The sequence below is a fragment of the Diaphorina citri genome, unplaced genomic scaffold (genome assembly GCF_000475195.1).
Source record: "Diaphorina citri unplaced genomic scaffold, Diaci psyllid genome assembly version 1.1 scaffold1568, whole genome shotgun sequence".
NCBI classification, from domain to species: domain Eukaryota; kingdom Metazoa; phylum Arthropoda; class Insecta; order Hemiptera; family Psyllidae; genus Diaphorina; species Diaphorina citri.
The window spans coordinates 53,784-77,294 of NW_007378994.1; the positions used below are offsets into that span (position 1 = coordinate 53,784).

Sequence of the window (23,511 nt, forward strand, 5' to 3'; positions counted from 1 at the left end):
TTTTTTCGAAGTTCGAAGCAACATTGACTTTGGTTGATATCTGGATGGGTGACTGTCCGATTTTTACCAAATTGTTACAGTCGCGTTCTTGGACCATACCGGGATAGCATACCAAATTTCTTTTCTCTACGACAAACCGTTCTTGAGATATTTTTCCACGAAATGAGGGTTAAGCAACAATTAGTTTGGTTAATATCTGGATGGGTGATTATCCGATTTTTGCCAAATTGTTACAGTCGCGTCCTTGGACCATATCGGGATAGCATACCAAATTTCATTTCTCTACTACAAACCGTTCTTGAGATATTTTGTTCACAACCTTTTCAACATTTTCCACGAAATGAGGGTTTAGTAACAATTACTTTGGTTAATATCTGGATGGGTGACTGTCCGATTTTTACCAAATTGTTACAGTCGCGTTCTTGGACCATACCGGGATAGCATACCAAATTTCATCGCTTTACGACAAACCGTTCTTGAGATATTTTGTTCACAACTTTCTACTTTTTCCCATTTAAACCTGTAGTACGTACGTACGTTACGTACGTACAGACCATGGGCTAAAAACCACTTTTTTGGAATCAGGGGACCCCAAAACGGATATTTCCACTCATTTCCCGATTTTGAAAATTTGGACCGATTGCAATACTTTCATTACTAGTATAGCTCCGCTATACTGTAGTAATAGAAAGTAAAAATTAGAAAAATAAATGTGGACAGGTGGGCCAATAAATGGTACGTTTTTTAAGTGGGCGAATAAATGGTACACTTACCCTAGAGTATATTTCTATTATTTGCCTACTTTCCAGGGGAAAAGAAAGTGGTGAAAAAAATTCGACTCGTAGAGAGGTATACATTTTTCTATGAACGCCTTGAAAATAATTGAGTATGCAATGCGCTTGATTTACTTTGATATTTGGTTTTCCTTCATCTCCTGAGATGAGATCTGTTTTACGAAAGACTTTTCACTTTACCTTTTTCTACTTTCCGCATAGAAAAAGGAACGATTTTATTTGTACCCAAGTATTATACATAAGTTATATGTTTGTTTATTTTATTATCCTCGTGTGTTGTGTTAGAAATTCGATACATCTAACTAAGTGACACCTACCTAAATGATTTGGGATTGATTACGTAGTTGTTTCATCGAATATGCCACTAGTGGAGACCAGACAACTAGACAAGCGCCGCCACTGGGACATTCAGCTATTATCCCTAGTGTTAATGAGTTGGATATTTTATATTTGACAATGTCCCTCCCCCTCCAGATGAAAATACAGGAGGTGCTTATGAAAAGGTAAATAAGAGGAGAAGAAGGAGGAGAAGGTAAAGTAGAAAGAGAAAAGGAGGAAAAGAACGAGTAGGGAGAGAAGCAGGAGTTTAGGAGGTAGAAGCGGAGATGGAAGAGAAAGAGGATAGAAAGAGAACGAAGAGAAGACAGAGTAGTAGGAGTTTAGGATGAAGAGAAAAAGGAGGAGGAGGAGGAGGAGGAGAATGAAATTGAAATTAATACCTCCCTGTAGACAGGACTATGCCTTCGGATAACATCATGACGTGATGCTCCTAACTCCTAGTTCTATGACTTTGTGTAGGTAAAGTAGTAGAAGTATTAGGAGAATAGAAGATAAAGGAGATCTCATGGGGAAATCCTTTATCAGAATGAGAATTTATTCAGGAGGCAGGTAGGTACTCGCCTAAATATTCAACACAGATTTAGCCTGATATACCTACATGCTAGCGTTGGACATCATCCACTACCAACATCATAGGTGTACAAATAATAATAATTAATTATTTTTATTTGTGAACATAAAAAAAGCAAAAACAATTCATCATCATTATTTTGATTTTTATGATTTCATGTAGTCCCAAATTTTCAACATGAAATACCTCTTGTACTTTAGGATAGGTACATATGAGGGTAGAGTTTGCGAAGGCAGGCTATTTGGATAGGATTGTCGAAGGAGGGTAAATGGGTAGGATTGGCGAGGATAATTATTTGTTAATCAAATTGAAAATTCCCCCGCCAGATATTCATTAGTTAATAATTTTCAAAACATATACAGGGTGGTCCAAAATTCACGTTGAGTATTGGTAATAATCGGTCGCGGTTTCGATTTCCGCCCGGGGCAGATTTTATCCCAAGGTTCTCGGAAAGGCTAACTTTTTACTATCCTGTCTTCCTTCCTTCTTTGCTTCCAGGATGATAAGACCTTAGCTGGTACCGTTTCCCCTATCAAACCTCTTGAAAAAAAAAAAATCCTCTGATAACGATGGCGCACATTGGCATGCTATGACACAGACTAATAACAGAAAAAAGTTTTATTACTCAATGGGTGATACAAGTCACCCTAAAAGTTGGAATGAAATATTAATGATAATAATAAATGCCTCATTGGTGGGTCGAGTAACGTGGTTATTTATTCATTGAGTCCTACACTTTTTCCATGTGCCTTCTCTCTTGAGAGCCTTTGAATAAATCAAATATTAAAAACAACATGCTTTCAAATACATAAATATGTATGTAGGTGTGTAGATGCAAGGGGACAACTTTTTACTTGTTTCTCTCTGGGTGTATGACCTTATGCCCCGTCCATTCTTTAGCCCCTCAGCCCGACTGTTCATTTTCTGTTGCTCCTTCCTAATCTTCCGTCCATTCTCCGGATCTAAGTATGTACATTCAAACTTCCACTGTCCATTCTTTGGTTTACCTCCCAAATTTTCGGTTCATTCTCTGGGTCCACCACCCAATTAATGTCCCGTCCATTCTTTGGTTTCAGTCCTAACTTTTCTGTCCCTTTTCTATTCCATGCCTCCCACTCTTCCCGTTCATTCTAGGGTTCACATCCTCTATTTTTTCCGTCCATTCTCTGGTCCACCTCCCAACTTTCCCATCAATCTAATTATGTTATGGAGTTTTGCCTTTCCTTCCCCACCTCTAACGTCTCCTCCCCCTCCCCTCCTCTTCCTCCCCCTCTCCTCCTCTTCCTCCCCCTCTCCTCTCCACTTCTAAATTCACTTTCATAGCCTAGGGAGGAGTTTTCATGTTTGGGAAAAACTCGTGCAATAACATTACCTCCTCTTGTAGAATACTCGTGAAATAATGGCTGGGCTACCAAAACCCTCAGTAGTGTAGTGGTTAGCTCAATGGTCTTTGAATCTAGAGGTTGGTGGGTTCGAGTCCAAGTCAAGCCATAAAGAGTTTTTTTTAATCGAAAAATAAGGTACTTTTGTGACAAGCATTCATGCTGAACACGGGTAGGTAATATTCTAAGGCTGGGGTTGGAATACATTTTCTCATACACATAGTTTGTTCTAAAGTTTTAATTTCCTTTTTCATACGCCCCTGAATTCGGCTCTCCCCCTCTCCTCTCCACTTCTAAATTCACTTTCATAGCCTAGGGAGGAGTTTTCATGTTTGGGAAAAACTCGTGCAATAACATTACTTCCCCTTGTAGAATACTCGTGAAATAATGGCTGGGCTAGGAAAACCCTCACTAGTGTAGTGGTTAGCTCAATGGTCTTTGAATCTAGAGGTTGGTGGGTTCGAGTCTAAGTCAAGCCATAAAGAGTTTTTTTTTAATCGAAAAATAAGGTACTTTTGTGACAAGCATTCATGCTGAACAAGGGTAATATTCTAAGGCTGGGGTTGGAATACATTTTCTTATACACATAGTCTGTTCTAAAGTTTTAATTTCCTTTTTCATACGCCTCTGAATTCGGCTTAAGGGGTCAAATCTTTGTTATATCATAGTAACTTTAAAAAGAAAAAAAAAAATATGTCCAAAGGCTGCTCTTAGGAATTTAGCAATCTACTAGATTGCAAGCAACTCGAAACTTTTTCGAAAAATCCATTAAAAAAAATCTTCGTTCTTGTTGACCTACGTTCAAAAGTTACCTACATACAAATTTTTACCTGAAAGCTGAAAGTAAATATTTTGTGCTTTATTACTATTCCAGAGGATTGTATCCAAGGGCTTTGGACACAAAGGCTGCTTCTAGGAATCTATGTAGGTATATTGTAGGTATGTAGGTAGTTGACTGACTCAAAACTTTTAAAAATTTCATCTAGCCACAAAGGTACATACTTTTATTATCATTTTGAAGAGAAAAATTTCATACTTTTATCTAACCATTTACTTTTAATAAGAAAGAAAATTCTTCCTATTCTACTTGCATTCACCTGAAGAGAGAAGGTAAATAAAAATAGTACCAGAAAGTAAAGTTAGCTTGAAAAAACTCTAAAAAGTTTTAAATTTTACGACACTATAATAGTAGTAATAATAAAAAGTACATAGGTAATGGGTTAGATTGACAGGTAATTCTTTTAGAATGGTAACTACAGCGATGTGATTCATACCCAGGAGTCGATGTTCATTCACCTGAAGAGAGAAGAAAATAAAAATAGTACCAGAAAGTAAAATTAGCTTGAAAAAACTCTAAAAAGTTTTAATTTTACGAGACTATAATAGTAGTAATAATAAAAAGTGCATAGATATTGATAAAAATCTGGTGTGAACATCACACGACTTTCCTTATACTATTAAAATATGCTTAGCTGGAAGTGATTTTGGGGGTCTCCTCTTAGATATCTCTAGCCGTTTAGCCAGTAGCGCTGAAAACTGCCAAAAAGCGGTCGAAAACGGCCGGAATGAGGTCAAAATACAGCTAACCGTTACTCCGATGGTAATGAAAAGTACTTTTTAGGGGGTTATAAGTATGACTTTGGGGGGGTCTTCTGTTGTAACTTATTCGATATCTCTTACCGTTTAGTCAGTAGAGCTGAAAACCGCCAAAAAGCGGCCGAAATGCCGCTGCACCGATCTTAACCAAAAGTTTCGTGTTACATCCTTGTCACATTTGTGACCTACATACCAAATTTCAAGTCTTTAGCTCTTACCGTTCTTGAGATATTTTGTTTACATCAGATACACACACGGACCAATGGCTGAAACTTTGGATTTAGGTTCTACGGACCTCAAAACGTGTTTTGGTACTAAAAACTGACCATCGAAAATTTGACCCGATTGCATTACTTTCCTTCCTATATAAGGAAAGTAATAATGAGAATCTCTCAAGACGAAGAGGGGAAATATTTCCCTGATCAAAAAAGATAGGAGAGACCAAAAATAGTTTTTCTTTCACCCCGAACATTTTCTAAACCTCCTCCCCTCTCTGCATAGATAATGGGTTAGATTGACAGGTAATTCTTTCAGAATGGTGACTACAGCGATGTGATTCATACCCAGGAGTCGATGTTCATTTACCTGACAGGAAATAGAATAAAAAAGATAAATTAGCTTGAAAAACTCTAAAAAAATTTAAATTTACGATACTAAAATAGTAGTAATAATAAAAAGTGCATAGATAATGGGTTAGATTGACAGGTAATTCTTTCAGAATGGTAACTGCAGCGATGTGATTCATACCCAGGAGTCGATGTTCATTCACCTGAAGAGAGAAGAAAATAAAAATAGTACCAGAAAGTAAAGTTAGCTTGAAAAAAACTCTAAAAAGTTTTAAATTTACGATACTATAATAGTAGTAATAATAACAAGCTGGGTCCGTCCCTCCGGGAATTTTTTAGCCCGTAGTTTATTCGATCGTGATTAAAGAAAATCAGCACCTATGTACCTACCTAATTTGTTTAATATTCAGTTTATTATTATTCTTGATTTGATTTTTCGATTTTACTTTCATGTAATGATTTAAAATCAAGACTAGAGCCAATATAAGGTTTATACCTTTTTATTACTATTGTAATAATAAAGCTATGTGGCATTTTTTATTCTTTTAAACTAAGGGAGGGGGGATGGGTGGACATACGGTCCCTTTATTCTTTGAACTACGTATCTAACAATTTTTCCTTTTGATCTATGTGGCAATTTTTTTCTTTAGAACTATGTGGCCTTTTATTCTCTCTTGGAGGGTTTCAGCAGTCATTATATATAATTATATATAAGTTCTGTGGGTCAACTTAATAAGGAGAACCAAAAAGGCAGATATATTTTGCAGAACTTCAAAGAGGGCAGATATTTATTTATTTATTTATTTGATTACACGCTAAGCATCACGGCCATGTGTGGAAGGGCAGATATATTTTGCAGAACTTTTGCAGAACTTCAAACTTTGAAGTTCTGCAAAATATATCTGCCTTTTTGGTTCTCCTTATCAAGTTAGCCCTTTATTCCTTTAAAGGTTTTTCCACTTACCTCAAGTAATTCATCTCCACTCTGGAGTCGGCCATTACGGCCCACAGGTCCCTCGGGTAGTATAGAGCGAATGTAGTGGTGTGGACGCACCTCTATGCCGTCTTCTACATCTACAGTACCCTCCAGGGAGATACCCAGACCTCCTTGCTCTCCCGATTTGGAGATTTGAGCCACCTGTGGAATAATGGAGGTTTTGTATTTATTATTGACATAATGGAGATTATTGAATCAATAATGGAGATTCCTATTCATCTACAGTACCCTCCAGGAAGATACCCAGACCGCTCTCCCGATTTGGAGATCTGTGAACGAATTAATGGAGACTATTTACTTACACCCAGACTGCCTTGCTCTCCCGATTTGGAGATTTGAGCCACCTGTGGAATAATGGAGGTTATGTATTTATTATTGGCATAATGGAGATTATTGAATCAATAATGGAGATTCCTATTCATCTACAGTACCCTCCAGGGAGATACCCAGACTGGCTTTCTCCTATCCTGTCTTCCTTCTCTCTTCGATTTCGGGACGATAAGACCCTAGCAGTTACAGTTCCCTCTGTCAAACTCTTAAAAGGGAGCACTTAGTAATGCTGTGATATCCACAAAAAGTTATGAAAAGGCTCTGCTTTACCACTAATAAATTCAGGATTTGAGGACACTTTGGGTGTTGGGAAAAAAATTTCGTGTGTTTCTAACGCTATATTTTTTCTCTTGGAGGGTTTCAGCAGTCATTATTGTATATAAGTTCTGTGGGTCAACTTGATAAGGAGAACCAAAAGGCAGATATATTTTGCAGAACTTCTTTGAAGTTCTTAAGAAGTTCTGCAAAATATATCTGCCTTTTGGTTCTCCTTATCAAGCTATATTTTTTGTTGTCAATTTTTACTTTCTATTACCTGATAGTCCAATATGGAGAACCCGAGGCCTCGATCGCCCTTGGTCAGCTCGATAATCTGTGGTTCCGAAGACCACATCGCCACAGTTCCCTCTGTCAAACTCTTAAAAGGGAGCACTTAGTAATGCTGTGATATCCACAAAAAGTTATGAAAAGGCTCTGCTTTACCACAAATAAATTCAGGATTTGAGGACACTTTGGGTGTTGGGAATTTTTTTTTCGTGTGTTTCTAACGCTATATTTTTTGTTGTCAATTTTTACTTTCTATTACCTGATAGTCCAATATGGAGAAGCCCAGGCCTCGATCGCCCTTGGTCAACTCTATAATCTGCGGTTCAGAAGACCACATAGCTAGTCCAGTCAAAGGTTCGAGGCTTCGACTCTTCAGTTTGGACAGGGGCGATGAGGCAGCCTGAGTGCCCGAAGAAGAAGCTAGAGATCCGTCGGATTTGGCTTTTACGAGACGTTCCATGGCAGGCATCAGGTTTTGCAGACTGCCGCCCAGGATATTCTGCAAAAAAGTATCAAAAAATGGGTTGGATGGCAGAGATTGCCTAAGAACCATCGAAAATTTGACCCGATTACATTACTTTCCTTCCTATAGGATAAGGAAAGTAAAAAGTGTAGGAGAAGAGGAATAACCATCGAAAATTTGACCCGATTACATTACTTTCCTTCCTATAGGATAAGGAAAGTAAAAAGTGTAGGAGAAGAGGAATAAAAAAAAATTCATTAATCCTTTTCTTCTCTTGTCGAATTCGAACTCACCATGGTTGGGAACTTGGGCAGAGACGTAACAGACAGGGACCTGGCTGGCGAAGACGGTGTGGGCGGTTTCAGTTCGGAATTGGCGATGGCTATTTGTAGCTGCTCGAACTTCGGACCCCGTAGATATCGTTCTAGTTTCAGCGTAACGCGATCTCCGGCGCTACGTAGTACTGTGACTGCTTGATGATTGGTGTAGCCTGAAATAGAATAGAATAGAACAGAATAGAATAGAATATGAGTAGAATAGAATAGAATAGAATATGAATAGAATAGTATAGAATAGAATATGAATAGAATAGAATAGAATAGAATAGAATAGAATAGAATATGAATATGAATAGAATAGAATAGAATAGAATATGAATATGAATATATCTCCGGCGCTACGTAGTACTGTGACTGCTTGATGATTGGTGTAGCCTGAAATAGAATAGAATAGAACAGAATAGAATAGAATATGAATAGAAATCTCCGGCGCTACGTAGTACTGTGACTGCTTGATGATTGGTGTAGCCTGAAATAGAATAGAATAGAACAGAATAGAATAGAATATGAGTAGAATAGAATAGAATAGAATATGAATAGAATAGTATAGAATAGAATATGAATAGAATAGAATAGAATAGAATAGAATATGAATATGAATAGAATAGAATATGAATATGAATAGAATAGAATAGAATAGAATATGCATATGAATATGAATAGAATAGAATAGCATTATGAAAAATAGGAAAAATCAATATAGAAATCAAAAAGCTTTGAAAACTGGAGAATGGTAAAAAATGAAATAATAATAATAATAATAATAATAGTGCTAATTTATACTGCTCGCATAGGACTGTAAAGTCCCTTTACTCCAGCAGTAGGCTACTACTAGTATTGTGGTCAAATTCTCAAATTATATTGAGGATAAAATTCCATACCTCGGCTGGGATTGAACCCACGCCCTCCTGTTTACCAGGCGAGCGCCTTGACCACTACACCACCGAGGCAGGAGCTGTTTCTCTTCAGGTCGGAACAAACTTGGAGCTATGGCTAAAATTTTAGACGAGGGGGGATGTCAAAAATTTGGTTACAGGTACACTACACGTTTTTTTGTAGCTTAATGAAAAAATTGCGAAGGAAAGCTAGCAAGGTCTCTCTGAAGAACTTTTAAACTTGATTAAGAAAATTTCAGAACTTATATTGGGAGTTTTTTTAGGACTGCTAGCTCTAAGGATACATGAGTTTTTGTTCTTGTAAGGAGAATCATCCACTCTGTTACTATCCTTCATTGACGTTGAATCTGACCCACAATTGTAATTGTAATTGTATTTGTACAGGGCTTGACGATAAACATAGTCTACATGGCCCTAGTCATTTTGTTGTAAAATATAAAGGTATAAAATATAAAGGTACTTATTGATAGCAGAAGAATGCAATAGGAAAAAATGGAAAAAAAAAGAGAAAAGAAAAGCTCATCCCTAGAGAGAGTCCATCCAAAAATGGGAGAGAATAGTAGTGGTAGTGAGGAGAGAATCAGAGCAGTAGTGCATGGTACGAAAAGGAAGAGTAAGATATTCATTAGAGTAATGATAAGTACCTACAATCAAGTTTATGAGGTTTTGCTCATCCGCAAACTTACCCTGGCAGCAAAAGCAGCCTTATCCTGTGACGTATTGATTAGGCCCGTCCTTTCACGTTCACTCCTGGCACACACCATGCGTACATTGACAGGTAATTCTTTCAGAATGGTAACTACAGCGATGTGATTCATACCCAGGAGTCGATGTTCATTCACCTGAAGAGAGAAGGTAAATAAAAATAGTACCAGAAAGTAAAATTAGCTTGAAAAAACTCTAAAAAGTTTTAAATTTTACGATACTATAATAGTAGTAATAATAAAAAGTACATAGATAATAGGTTAGATTGACAGGTAATTCTTTCAGAATGGTAACTACAGCGATGTGATTCATACCCAGGAGTCGATGTTCATTCACCTGAAGAAAGAAGAAAATAAAAATAGTACCAGAAAGTAAAATTAGCTTGAAAAAACTCTAAAAAGTTTTAAATTTACGACATTATAATAGTAAAGTAATAATAAAAAGTGCATAGATAATGGGTTAGATTTGCAGGTAATTCTTTCAGTATGGTGACAACAGCTATGTGATTCATACCTAGGAGTCGATGTTCGTTTACCTGGAAGAAAATATTAGCGCACAAACAAACGAAGCGGGAGTCATGAATTATGACGTCATCGCCTACGGGAGCGTATGCCATGACGTCAAACTTCGCAAAAAAGGGCCCCCCCCCCCCAAAAAAAAAAAAAAAAAAAAAAAAAAAAAACCGCTTTTAATGGGGGGAAAACATGCTTTTAGAGTTTGAAAATAAAAACTACAAAAATGAGAATAATATAGTAAAATTAGTAATAGAAAGTTAAAAGAAACAGCAATTTTTGGAATCAGGGGACTCTAAAACGGATATTTCCACCCATTTCCCGATTTTGAACCGATTGTAATAATACTTTCTCATTACATGTTGTTGTTAGCTAATGTCAAGAATTAACCATTAGTCAGTTTTTCATTACTGTACTATGTAATTGTAGTAGAAATTTTTCCTGCTCTATGACTTTGAAACATCACCCAAGTAAGCGCAACTGATCTATTATTATACTGAGTAGCAGATCACCAGATCATGGAAACTTTTAGTAATTACCTCTAGTCAGCCACCTGTAAGAACTATTCCATCAATTTTTTGTGTTCATGTTTTCAATTGTTTCAAAAATCCAACTCTGTTAAATTATCATTTTAGAGTTTTAGCGCTGGAATCAAATTTCTGTTCGATACCGATACGGAAACTATTGTTGTTTACTGAGGTAAGTTTTAAAGTGACGGATTTTGTTATTACGTGCTTTGTATTGTGTGTCTGTTATTTCTCAAATTATTTGTGGTAAAGCAGAGCCTTCCAACATCTTTTTGTGGACATCACAGCATTACCAAGTGCCTCCTTTGCAATCAATTTCCATTTTTCAATAATCTTTTTACACTGGTAATGTCATCACCCCATATCAAAGGATCTCAATTAAGTAACCAACACTATAGCATTTGGTTTTAGATAGACCCTACCCATTTTCACTTTTATTTTACATTATCTTATTATATTCTCTTTTATTGTTAGATAATAGCTATAGATCTCATTATTTTTTTATACTTTATTATGCAAGTACCTAAATTGTTAAAAATAAAAGGCAAATTGTATGCGACATTATTTACTAAAACTAATGTCATCACTGGTCGCTACTCGATTAAATTGTAGTACTAAAAGCTGTTCCTGTCCACAGATTCAGACAAAATGGAACCCAACGTCTGTTCAATTCAGCTTCAGATCTTATTTAACAATAATAGTGCTTATTTAATATTTATACTGCTCGCATAGGACTGAAAAGTCCCTTTACTCCAGCAGTAGGCTACTACTATTATTATGGTCAAATTATCAAAATATATTGAGGATAAAATTCCATACCTCGGCTGGGATTGAACCCACGCTCTCCTGTTTACCAGTCGAGCGCCTTGACCACTACACCACCGAGGATTAAAACGTCTACTTACACTCATATCTAGGGGCAGACTCTGATTTAGTGCTACCTGGGGGTAGCCACCTACATACTTACACTCATATCTAGGGGCAGACTCTGATTTAGTGCTACCTGGGGGTAGCCACCTACATACTTACACTCATATCTAGGGGCAGACTCTGATTTAGTGCTACCTGGGGGTAGCCACCTACATACTTACACTCATATCTAGGGGCAGACTCTGATTTAGTGCTACCTGGGGGTAGCCACCTACATACTTACACTCATATCTAGGGGCAGACTCTGATTTAGTGCTACCTGGGGGTAGCCACCTACATACTTACACTCATATCTAGGGGCAGACTCTGATTTAGTGCTACCTGGGGGTAGCCACCTACATACTTACACTCATATCTAGGGGCAGACTCTGATTTAGTGCTACCTGGGGGTAGCCACCTACATACTTACACTCATATCTAGGGGCAGACTCTGATTTAGTGCTACCTGGGGGTAGCCACCTACATACTTACACTCATATCTAGGGGCAGACTCTGATTTAGTGCTACCTGGGGGTAGCCACCTACATACTTACACTCATATCTAGGGGCAGACTCTGATTTAGTGCTACCTGGGGGTAGCCACCTACATACTTACACTCATATCTAGGGGCAGACTCTGATTTAGTGCTACCTGGGGGTAGCCACCTACATACTTACACTCATATCTAGGGGCAGACTCTGATTTAGTGCTACCTGGGGGTAGCCACCTACATACTTACACTCATATCTAGGGGCAGACTCTGATTTAGTGCTACCTGGGGGTAGCCACCTACATACTTACACTCATATCTAGGGGCAGACTCTGATTTAGTGCTACCTGGGGGTAGCCACCTACATACTTACACTCATATCTAGGGGCAGACTCTGATTAAATGGATGGGTGACTTGAACATTATATTGGGAATAAAGGGAGAACGGGCTCTAGTCTTGATTTTAAATCATTACATAAAAGTAAAATCAAAAAATCAAATCAAGAATAATAATAAACTGAATATTAAACAAATTAGGTAGGTACATAGGTACTGATTTTCTCTAATCACTACGGGCTAAAAAATTCCCGGAGGGACGGACCCTGCTTGTTTAAAATTATAATGACAAAACAGCTTTTTTTTGTCCACAGATTCAGAAAAGATGAAGCACACCACACAGCCAGTTTCCATCGTTTTCTATCTTCTCTCCACTCTATTCATCACCTCTACCATTGCCAAATACATCAACTGGGTAGAATACCCTATTGACCAAGCACCACAAGGGTTCCCCGTGATTAATCTGACCAAATATGACGGCATAGAGTTATGTGCAGCAAACGGAACCAATACGCTTTGTGTGACTGAATTTCTCACATATATCGAACACGTATGTATTACGCTTTGTGTGACTGAATTTCTCACATATATCGAACACGTATGTATTACGCTTTGTGTGACTGAATTTCTCGCATATATCGAACACGTATGTATTACGCTTTGTGTGACTGAATTTCTCACATATATCGAACACGTATGTATTCTACTATTTAGGGCTCAATCCAACCTAGTTGGCGCGTCTGCCTTGTAAGCGCTAGATGAGGATAAGGTTCGTTCTCGGAACGGCTGGCTTTCTCCTATCCTGTCTTCCTTCTGTCTTCGCTTTCTGGACGATAAGACCTATGTTGTTATAAAGTAGCCTGAATGAGATTCGAACTTTTCTCGATTCTCATTAATTTTGTTTTATTTTATTATCATTTTAATGTGTCCTTTCGTATTAATTTTTGCATTTTTTTGTTGTTGTAAAAATGGGGGGAAACCCTCGTAAACTCCTTAAAAAAAATAATAATAAATAAATAAATAATAAGTTTTCCCTTTTATTACGACAGAAAGTTGCGAAACATATGTTTCGAATGTCGAGCAACTTTCAAAATAAAATCTATAATTAAAGCCAAGAAAAATGTTTCAGAAATAAGTCTGGAGGGTAGAAAAGTTGCTGGACTGTTGCAAAAGCATTTCTGGATTGTTGAGAAACAATGTTTGTGATGAAATTGTAGCTCGTTACTGAAGATTCTATTGTTTTTTTTTCTGTTTTTCCAGGAAAGTAAACAGTCGTTCCGGGCCACCTGTGAGACGGACGACATCGGAGATATCGCTCTCGGTATCGTACCGGTATGTTGGCTACGACAGAAAGTGTACGACTGGAAATCGGCCAGTAAGAAAACCGGTTTCCAGATGCAATTCTACAACGCGGACGGAGCGTGCCTGGTGCGATATGCTGGGAATTGTTGAAGAAAATATTTATCCAAGAAAATCGATTTAAACTGTTTGTATACATAGTAGGAAAGTACAGTTTACTCATCTATAAATATAAAATTGAAGAATTGTCTGTACATTGCTTAGAATCGTGAAATTTTTGTTATTCTTAATCCTTATGCATCAAGGATCCCAAAAATCACATTAGAAAAAAATCTGTATGTCCGTGTGTCACGCTGATCTGTAGACCTTTTGTTGTCCTCTTTTCACGAGGCTTGACCAAATTTGATGAAATTTTTAGTGGTTGTTAGGAAGAGTACTGAGGTTACAAATATGGCACTAAAAAAACAACTGAAACCAAACAGGGGGGATTAAATCTAATGGTTTTTAGCAGAGACCGGCAGAATATGCCACTTATTCGGCCCAAATATGGCACTAAAAAAACAACTGAAACCAAACAGGGGGGATTAAATCTAATGGTTTTTAGCAGAGACCGGCAGAATATGCCACTTATTCGGCCTATGCCACTTATTCGGCCTAAATATGGCACTAATATGCCACTTATTCGGCCTAAATATGGCACCAAAAAAACAAGGAAATATGGCACTTATGGCGAAATGAACAATATTTTAAAGAATTAGAGGCAATAGTTTTAGCTTTTTGCTTGGAAGGTCAAAATTAGGAAAGGAATTTTTTTAATTCTGTTAAGCATATTGAAATGCTAGTCGCAAATATCGTTCCCCGATTATTACACCGAGATGAATTTCATGACTTGACTTGCACTCGAAACTGCACCACTGATTTGATTTGATATCATTTATTCATACAATTTTCAATTCACAAAAACAGCATCTCCTAAGCTAATTATAAATAACTTATATGGAGTCTGGAAGGTGAAACTTAAATTTAATTTTGACCTTTTCAAAAAACTTTTTCTCTGTTTTGACTTCAGATTAAGATTTTTTTTATGACAAAATAGTAAGGCGCCATGGCAATATGGCATTTGCCGGTCTGTTTAATACTTACCACCATCTCGCATGAGTCGTTACTCTTGACAGATAGATTGGTGGGTGAGGGTAAGGGTAGGGGTTCCTCAATACGGGCCACTACAATCTGGACACGGCCGCGAGCCTGTTGCAGTATGGAAATGGCCTGCTGGTCCGATATGACGCCGTCCAGGGGCTGGCCGTCGATGGCCAATATTTGGTCTCCTTCGTGTAGTCGGCCATCTCTGAAAAGAAGAAGGAATAGAGTTTGAAATCATTATTATTATTATTATAGCCCAGTGGTAACGCGCTTGCTTACCATTGATCCCGGACTCCCAGGCCTTTATCACTGAACGTATAGATTTTAACAAACTGATAGATTCTGACGTGACTGTGTGAGGATTCATCTTAAAAAGAAAAACACTGTGAAGAGTATAAGTTACTGGTTTTCTCCTTTTATATAGATTTTATATACGTACTAATTGTTTTTTTCATTTCCCTCAATACAATTACAATATGGCGGAACCTGAAGCTACTCGAGACTCGCATCAGGGATTTAAGACGCAGCGTTGACGCTAAAGTAGGGGAAGTGGAATGAAAAACACGCGTCGGGTTCGCATCGCACCCACGTCGGAATGAAAAACAGACCTCTAGTCTACCTACTGACCGCCCTATTTGTAGGCACCGTCAGCGCCAAATACATAAACTGGGCGGAATACCCTATTGACCAAGCTCCACAAGGGTTCCCAGTAATCAATTTGGCCAGATTTCATGAAACTTTATTTCTTCATTTGTATATATATATTTTTCCCCCCAAAAAAAAAATCTCTTTGACAAATTTGTACAGAAAGAGTGACGTCTTTTTCCTTTCGTTTCCAAAAAAAGACCTTTTTTTTAAATTATAATGACAAAACAGCTTTTTTTTGTCCACAGATTCAGAAAAGATGAAGCACACCACACAGCCAGTTTCCATCGTTTCCTATCTTTTCTCCACTCTATTCATCACCTCTACCATTGCCAAATACATCAACTGGGTAGAATACCCTATTGACCAGGCTCCACAAGGGTTCCCCGTGATTAATCTGACCAAATATGACGGCATAGAGTTATGTGCAGCAAACGGAACCAATACGCTTTGTGTGACTGAATTTCTCACTTATATCGAACACGTATGTATTCTACTATTTAGGGCTCAATCCAACCTAGTTAGCGCGTCTGCCTTGTAAGCGCTAGATGAGGATAAGGTTCGTTCTCGGAACGGCTGGCTTTCTCCTATCCTGTCTTCCTTCTGTCTTCGCTTTCGGGACGATAAGACCTATGTTGTTATGAAGTAGCCTGAATAAGATTCGAACTTTCTTCGATTCTCATTAACTTTGTTTTATTTTATTTTATTATTATTTTAATGTCCTTTCGTATTAATTTTTGCATTTTTTTGTTGTTGTAAAAATGGGGGGGAAACCCTCGTAAACTCCTTAAAAAATATATATATAAAAAAATAAAATAAATAAATAATAAGTTTTCCCTGTCACATTTTATTACGACAGAAAGTTGCGAAACATATGTTTCGAATGTCGAGCAACTTTCAAAATAAAATCTATTACATAATTAAAGCCAAGAAAAATGTTTCGGAAATAAGTCTGGAGGGTAGAAAAGTTGCTGGACTGTTGCAAAAGCATTTCTGGATTGTTGAGAAACAATGTTTGTGATGAAATTGTAGCTCGTTACTGATTATTCTATTGTTTTTTTCTGTCTTTCCAGGAAAGTAAACAGTCGTTCCGGGCTACCTGTGAGACGGACGACATCGGAGATATCGCTCTCGGTATAGTACCGGTATGTTGGCTACGACAGAAAGTTAAAAAAAAAAAAAAAAAAAAAAAATGAGAAATTGGAAAATCATACAGGGTTTATGTTACGCTTTACCTGGAATGAAATTCCAATTCCATGACACAATCGCAGCCACAGGAGGTGGAGGTAAGGGACTTGTCACGAGTTAATTTGGGTCGCACCTAAAAAGCAGGTTCCCCATCCCGATTTGCAGAATATGGTCACTCACCCCGCCCCTATTTGCAAAATATGGTCACTCACCCCGCCCCTCTTTTGTAAAATATGACCATTCACCCGCCCCAATTTGCAAAATATGGTCACTCACCCCGCCCCTCTTTTGTAAAATATGACCATTCACTCGCTTGTAAAATACGCTTGTAAAATGACCTTGTAAAATACGACCAATTTGCAAAATATGGTCACTTCACACCCGCCTCTATTGGTAAAATATAGTCGCTCACCCCCTTCCACACACCTCTTTGCCAAATATGGTCAGTTCACCACAACCATTTGCAAAATATGGTCACTTAACTTGCAAAATATGGTCACTCACCAGTCGCACATGACTTCCACTCTGTCTCAACACAGAGGCGACCTGTTCCGAGCCCATCCCGCGCAGGTTCACCGCCCCTATTTGCAAAATATGGTCGCCGCTCTGCAGATGGCCGTCGCGGTCGGCCACTCCCCCCGGCAGGATGGTTTTGACTACCACCCCAGTGGAGCGGCCGCCTATAATGCCAAACCCGAGGCCGGAGCCATCGTTCACGAGATGGATAGATTCTACCTGCGCCCACTCCGTGTTCAACTGAAAACAAACAGGGGGGGATTAATGGTTTTTAGCAGAGACCGGCAGAATATGCCACTTATTCGGCCTATGCCACTTATTCGGCCTAAATATGGCACTAATATGCCACTTATTCGGCCTAAATATGGCACTAATATGCCACTTATTCGGCCTAAATATGGCACCAAAAAAACAAGGAAATATGGCACTTATGGCGAAATGAACAATATTTTAAAGAATTAGAGGCAATAGTTTTAGCTTTTTGCTTGGAAGGTCAAAATTAGGAAAGGAATTTTTTTAATTCTGTTAAGCATATTGAAATGCTAGTCGCAAATATCGTTCCCCGATTATTACACCGAGATGAATTTCATGACTTGACTTGCACTCGAAACTGCACCACTGATTTGATTTGATATCATTTATTCATACAATTTTCAATTCACAAAAACAGCATCTCCTAAGCTAATTATAAATAACTTATATGGAGTCTGGAAGGTGAAACTTAAATTTAATTTTGACCTTTTCAAAAAACTTTTTCTCTGTTTTGACTTCAGATTAAGATTTTTTTTATGACAAAATAGTAAGGCGCCATGGCAATATGGCATTTGCCGGTCTGTTTAATACTTACCACCATCTCGCATGAGTCGTTACTCTTGACAGATAGATTGGTGGGTGAGGGTAAAGGTAGAGGTTCCTCAATACGGGCCACTACAATCTGGACACGGCCGCGAGCCTGCTGGAGAATGGAAATGGCCTGCTGGTCCGATATGACGCCGTCCAGGGGCTGGCCGTCGATGGCCAATATCTGGTCTCCTTCGTGTAGTCGGCCATCTCTGAAAAGAAGAAGGAATAGAGTTTGACTGTAACTGCTATGGTCTTATCGTCCCGAAATCGAAGAGAGAAGGAAGACCGGATAGGAGAAAGCCAGCCGTTCCGAGAACGAACATAATCCCATCAGGATAAAATCCGCCCCGGGCGGGAATCAAACCCGCGGCCTAGCGCTTACAAGACGCACTACCAACTAAGCTAACTAGGCTGGATGACTGAATAAATATTGGTGAAATCCAACATGAATGGAATAGTGGGTCAGTTTCCCGAAAGGAAAACAGGGTCGTGTTTAATCCCTACTGCAGTAGTTAAATACAATATATTGGTAAAAAAAAAAAAAAAAAAAAAAAAAAAAAAAAAAAAAAAAAAAATAGAAAGATAGAAACTGATGGTGGATTTCACCAACCATCCTTCCAGCCTCAAACAGCCCGTTGGCTTAACAGCCCTGTTAAGCCAATACAAACTGGCTGTTAACTTAACTGGCTGTTAGTTTAACAGGAGTTCTAATGACTGAATAAATATTGGTGAAATCAACATGAATGGAATAGTGGGTCAGTTTCCCGAAAGGAAAACAGGAAACAGGGTCGTGTTTGTTTAATCCCTACTGCAGTAGTTAAATACAATATATATTATGTAGTTGTTGGGGGAGGGGGGAGTTCCTACAATGCTTCCCTATGCACATAATATGTGGCCCGCGAAGTACCTCCCAATGTAGCATGTGGCCCGCATACACATGGAAGTTGGAAACGTCTGTTCTATATCTAATCTACAATATCATTATATTCATTATACAATATTTATACAACGGCTGGACAGGGCCACAGAACAAAGGCCAAATTTGCCTCTGTTCCCCATAGAATATACTTTAGCCTTTATCTAATAAAATTCTTTAGCCTTATCCTGAAAGATGACCCTTCCTCCATTGACGTCCTCATGCGTTTCTTGAAAAGAAACAACTTCCTCAAACACCTTTAGATAGTTTTTTTTTTTTCTGCAAATGGCCTTGTTGCTAAATTGTATTAAAAATAAATAAAATAAAATAATTCTTTAGCCTTTATCTAAAGTTCCCAATTTATTATCATGTCCTTTGCCTTTGAAGTTTACATCTCATAGATATTTCTGCCCTTCAACAAATTCTTTTTGGGGTACGGTTAGCCCGGTGGTAACGCTCTTGCTATGCAGAAGGTCCCGGGTTCGATGCCCACCATCGACAAAAATGACCACTGAACCAACCATGACCGATTGAACACAGAAAGTGGATACGGAAATTGCACAGAATTTACTGACGAGCAACAGAAATGAAAACCATATAAAAAAACACATACCTGGCCCATTAGCTACATATACTTATAGAGAAGAGAGAAACCGAGAGAGAGAAAGAAAGGAGAGAGAGAAGTAAGTGAGAAGAGAAAGAGGGAGGGAGGAAGGGAGAGAAAGGGGAGGAGAGTAAAGCAAATGAAGAAGAAGGAAAGAGAAAGAGAGGGGGGAGGAGGGTAAAGGAAATGAAGAAGAAGGAAAGAGTAAGAGAGAGGGGAGGAGGGTAAAGGAAATGAAGAAGAAGGAAAGAGTAAGAGAGAGGGGAGGAGGGTAAAGGAAATGAAGAAGAAGGAAAGAGTAAGAGAGGGGGGAGGAGGGTAAAGGAAATGAAGAAGAAGGAAAGAGTAAGAGAGAGGGGAGGAGGGTAAAGGAAATGAAGAAGAAGATTCTCTCTTCGATTTCGGGACGATAAGACCATAGCAGTTACAGTTCCCTCTGTCAAACCTCTTAAAAAAAAAAAATCGGTCTCGTTCTGGCAGTATAAACAAGGTATACACAGTGTAAGGTGCATCAGAAAAGTCGTGTCTCCAGAAAGTTTAATGAACACCTTTGATTCTCCATTGAGAATAGACGTCCGTTGAGTAGTGTGAAGAGTTCTAGGCCGAGTAGTGGTAGTAGTTGTCGTCTTTTTATTGTAATTGTATTTGTACAGGGCTTGACGATAGACATAGTCTACATGGCCCTAGTCATTTTGTTATAAGAGTAGATCAAAATATATAAAATATAAAGGTACATATTGGTAGCAAAAGAATGCAATAGGAAAAAATGGAAAAAAAAAAGAGAAAAGAAAAGCTCATCCCTAGAGAGAGTCCATCCAAAAATGGGAGAGAATAGTAGTGGTAGTGAGGAGAGAATCAGAGCAGTAGTGCATGGTACGAAAAGGAAGAGTAAGATATTCATTAGAGTAATGATAAGTACCTACAATCAAGTTTATGAGGTTTTGCTCATCCGCAAACTTACCCTGGCAGCAAAAGCAGCCTTATCCTGTGACGTATTGATTAGGCCCGTCCTTTCACGTTCACTCCTGGCACATACCATGCGTACATTGACAGGTAATTCTTTCAGAATGGTAACTACAGCGATGTGATTCATACCCAGGAGTCGATGTTCATTCACCTGAAGAGAGAAGGTATGCCCCGGGAGAGAATCGAACCCGCGACCTAGCGCTTATCAAATGTTTCTCTCTCTCTCTCTCTCCCTCTCTCTCTCTCTCCCTCTCTCTCTCTCTCTTTCTCTTTCTCTCTCTTTCTCTCTCTCCCTCTCTTTTTAACCTATTTACAAAATAGCGGAAAAACCCACTCATACAATAAGAAAAATAAATAGAATGCAGCATTAAATACACATTATTATTTGATCAGCCCTCTTTATTACCTAGTAATAGGAAAACAGTAGGTAATTTTTTTCAATGGAGCAGTTGCAAATGGGTAAAAATTATTAATAAATGGTCAATTCCTACAAGTAGTAAAAAATTCAAATCTGAGGTCGAAACTCCGAAAAAGTAACTCTAAAAGGTCGAATTTTAATTGCCGTTCTAATGATAAAGTTCAAAGAGTTGTGACGTCAGATTTCACGTCAAACTGCGCAGAAACGCTTGCGCACAAACAAACGAAGCGGGAGTCATGAATTATGACGTCATTGCCTACGGGAGCGTATGCAGTGACGTCAAAGTTCACGATTTACCAGTATTTTTTAAATCGATTTATCTCGGGATCTAGAAGTCGTAGAAGAAAAAGAACGATTTACCAGTATTTTTTAAATCGATTTATCTCGGGATCTAGAAGTCGCAGAAGAAAAAGAAAAATTCCGTTGGTCCTCATTTTTCCTGCTCTATGACTTTGAAACATCACCCAAGTAAGCGCAACTGATCTATTATTATACTGAGTAGCAGATCACCAGATCATGGATACTTTTAGTAATTATCTCTAGTCAGCCACCTGTAAGAACTATTCCATCAATTTTTTGTGTTCATGTTTTCAATTGTTTCAAAAATCCATCTCTGTTAAATTATCATTTTATACTAGAGTTTTAGCGCTGGAATCAGATTTCTGTTCGATACCGATACGGGAACTATTTTTGTTTACTGAGGTAAGTTTTAAAGTGACGGATTTTGTTATTACGTGCTTTGTATTGTATGTCTGTTATTTCTCAAATTATTTGTGGTAAAGCAGAGCCTTCCAACATCTTTTTGTGGACATCACAGCATTACTAAGTGCCTCATTTGCAATCAATTTCCATTTTTTCAATAATCTTTTTGCACTGGTAATGTCATCACCCCATATCAAAGGATCTCAATTAAGTAACCAACAATATAGCATTTAGTTTTAGATAGACCCTACCCATTTTCACTTTTATCTTACATTATCTTATTATATTCTCTTTTATTGTTAGATAATAGCTATAGATCTCATTATTTTTTTATACTTTATTATGCAAGTACCTAAATTGTTAAAAATAAAAGGCAAATTGTTTGCGACATTATTTACAAAACTAATGTCATCACTGGTCGCTACTCGATTAAATTGTGCTGTTCCTGTCCACAGATTCAGACAAAATGGAACCCAACGTCGATTCAATTCGGCTTCAGATCTTATTCTATCTAGTCTACCTACTGACCGCCCTATTTGTAGGCACCGTCAGCGCCAAATACATAAACTGGGCGGAATACCCTATTGACCAAGCTCCACAAGGGTTCCCAGTAATCAATTTGGCCAGATTTCATGAAACTTTATTTCTTCATTTGTATATAGGTTAGGTTAAACACAAGGAGGAGCTTTCATTTTCATTGTCGTGGCTTCTGACTAATTACCAAATGTAATACAAGTTGTCACCTACCTGTACAGCCTGATCGAGCGATGCGTTGTTCAAGTCTGTCTCATTGACAGACAAAAGTCTGTCTCCCGGTATAAGACGAGCATCAAGTTGTGCTACTCCTCCCGGAACGAGACTTCGTATAACTATTACTGTTTCATTTGGATTCATGGGGTCCTGAAAGCAAAACAGGTAAAAAACTCCGATCTTACAACTCGTATATTTCAATCTTACATGCCAGCCTAGTTAGCTTAGTTGGTGGTGCGTCTGCCTTGTAAGCGCTAGGCCGCGGGTTCGATTCCCGCCCGGGGCAGATTTTATTCAAATGGCCCTGGCAGTAAGTAAGTAAAATAATAAAAATGAAACAAAAGTATTAACTTTACAAGGACGCTTGTTCGAGTTCCGCCCGGGGCGGATTTTATCCTAAACAGATAGGGTTTGTTCTCGGAACGGCTGGCTTTCTCCTATCCTGCCATCCTTCTCTCTTCGCTTTCCGGTCGATAAGACCTTAGTAGTTAGAATCTGAGCGCACGGCAGTTCCTTCTACCAAACCTCTTTTTTCAAGTGGCGACCTACTTACAATAATATCCACATCGTCTCCCAGCAGATGGCGCCACTTGGTCTGTATGGACCGCTCCGTGTCGCTACTCAGCGGCCCGGCATAGTTCTGGTCGATAGGGTAGGCGTCTACGTTACAACTGGACCAACCGTGCCCCCGTGGCGACCTACTTACAATAATATCCACATCGTCTCCGAGCAGATGGCGCCACTTGGTCTGTATGGACCGCTCCGTGTCGCTACTCAGCGGCCCGGCATAGTTCTGGTCGATAGGGTAGGCGTCTAGTTCGTCGTAGGGGAAGCCGTTATGAGGAGAGTCCTCCACCAGGAGACAGGAGTCGTGCTCGGGTTCGATTTCCGTCGGTTCATCATCCTGAAATGGGCAAAAAATATAAAGTTTAAAAAGCGGTCGAAACCCACCAAAAAGCGGTCAAAATACCGCCAACCGAAGCACCTATTTTAACCAAACGTGTTGCATCCTTGTCACATTTCACACATTTGTGAACTACATACCAAATTTCAAGTCTTTAGCTTATACCGTTCCCGAGATATTTTGTTTACAGACAGACACACACACGGACCAATGGCTGAAACTTTGTCGAGATATTTTGTTTACAGACACACACACGGACCAATGGCTGAAACTTTGGATTTAGGCTCTAGGAACCTCAAAACGTGTTTTGGCACTAAAA

General features: G+C 38.6%; 2 protein-coding genes across 2 annotated transcripts in view; one reads left to right on the plus strand and one right to left on the minus strand.

The window, feature by feature from the left end:
* Window positions 1-23,192, minus strand: part of LOC113470420 (patj homolog) — a gene marked incomplete at its 5' end in the record, with an annotated part of 30,721 nt that extends 7,529 nt beyond the window's left edge. The window contains 10 exons of the mRNA XM_026828834.1: window positions 7,381-7,620; window positions 9,505-9,669; window positions 9,794-9,859; window positions 14,741-14,945; window positions 17,052-17,329; window positions 17,937-18,141; window positions 19,241-19,260; window positions 20,414-20,569; window positions 22,286-22,438; window positions 22,842-23,192. Coding sequence (XP_026684635.1) covers window positions 7,381-7,620; window positions 9,505-9,669; window positions 9,794-9,859; window positions 14,741-14,945; window positions 17,052-17,329; window positions 17,937-18,141; window positions 19,241-19,260; window positions 20,414-20,569; window positions 22,286-22,438; window positions 22,842-23,192 — 1,839 coding nt within the window. The remainder of the gene's footprint in view (window positions 1-7,380; window positions 7,621-9,504; window positions 9,670-9,793; window positions 9,860-14,740; window positions 14,946-17,051; window positions 17,330-17,936; window positions 18,142-19,240; window positions 19,261-20,413; window positions 20,570-22,285; window positions 22,439-22,841) is intronic.
* On the plus strand, window positions 10,562-13,864 carry LOC108253315. The gene is made up of 3 exons (XM_017447047.2): window positions 10,562-10,734; window positions 12,613-12,848; window positions 13,559-13,864. The coding sequence occupies exons 2-3, from the start codon at window positions 12,624-12,626 to the stop codon at window positions 13,748-13,750; spliced, it is 417 nt and encodes a 138-aa protein (XP_017302536.1). The 5' UTR covers window positions 10,562-10,734; window positions 12,613-12,623; the 3' UTR covers window positions 13,751-13,864.
* Window positions 23,193-23,511: the final 319 nt, after the last annotated feature.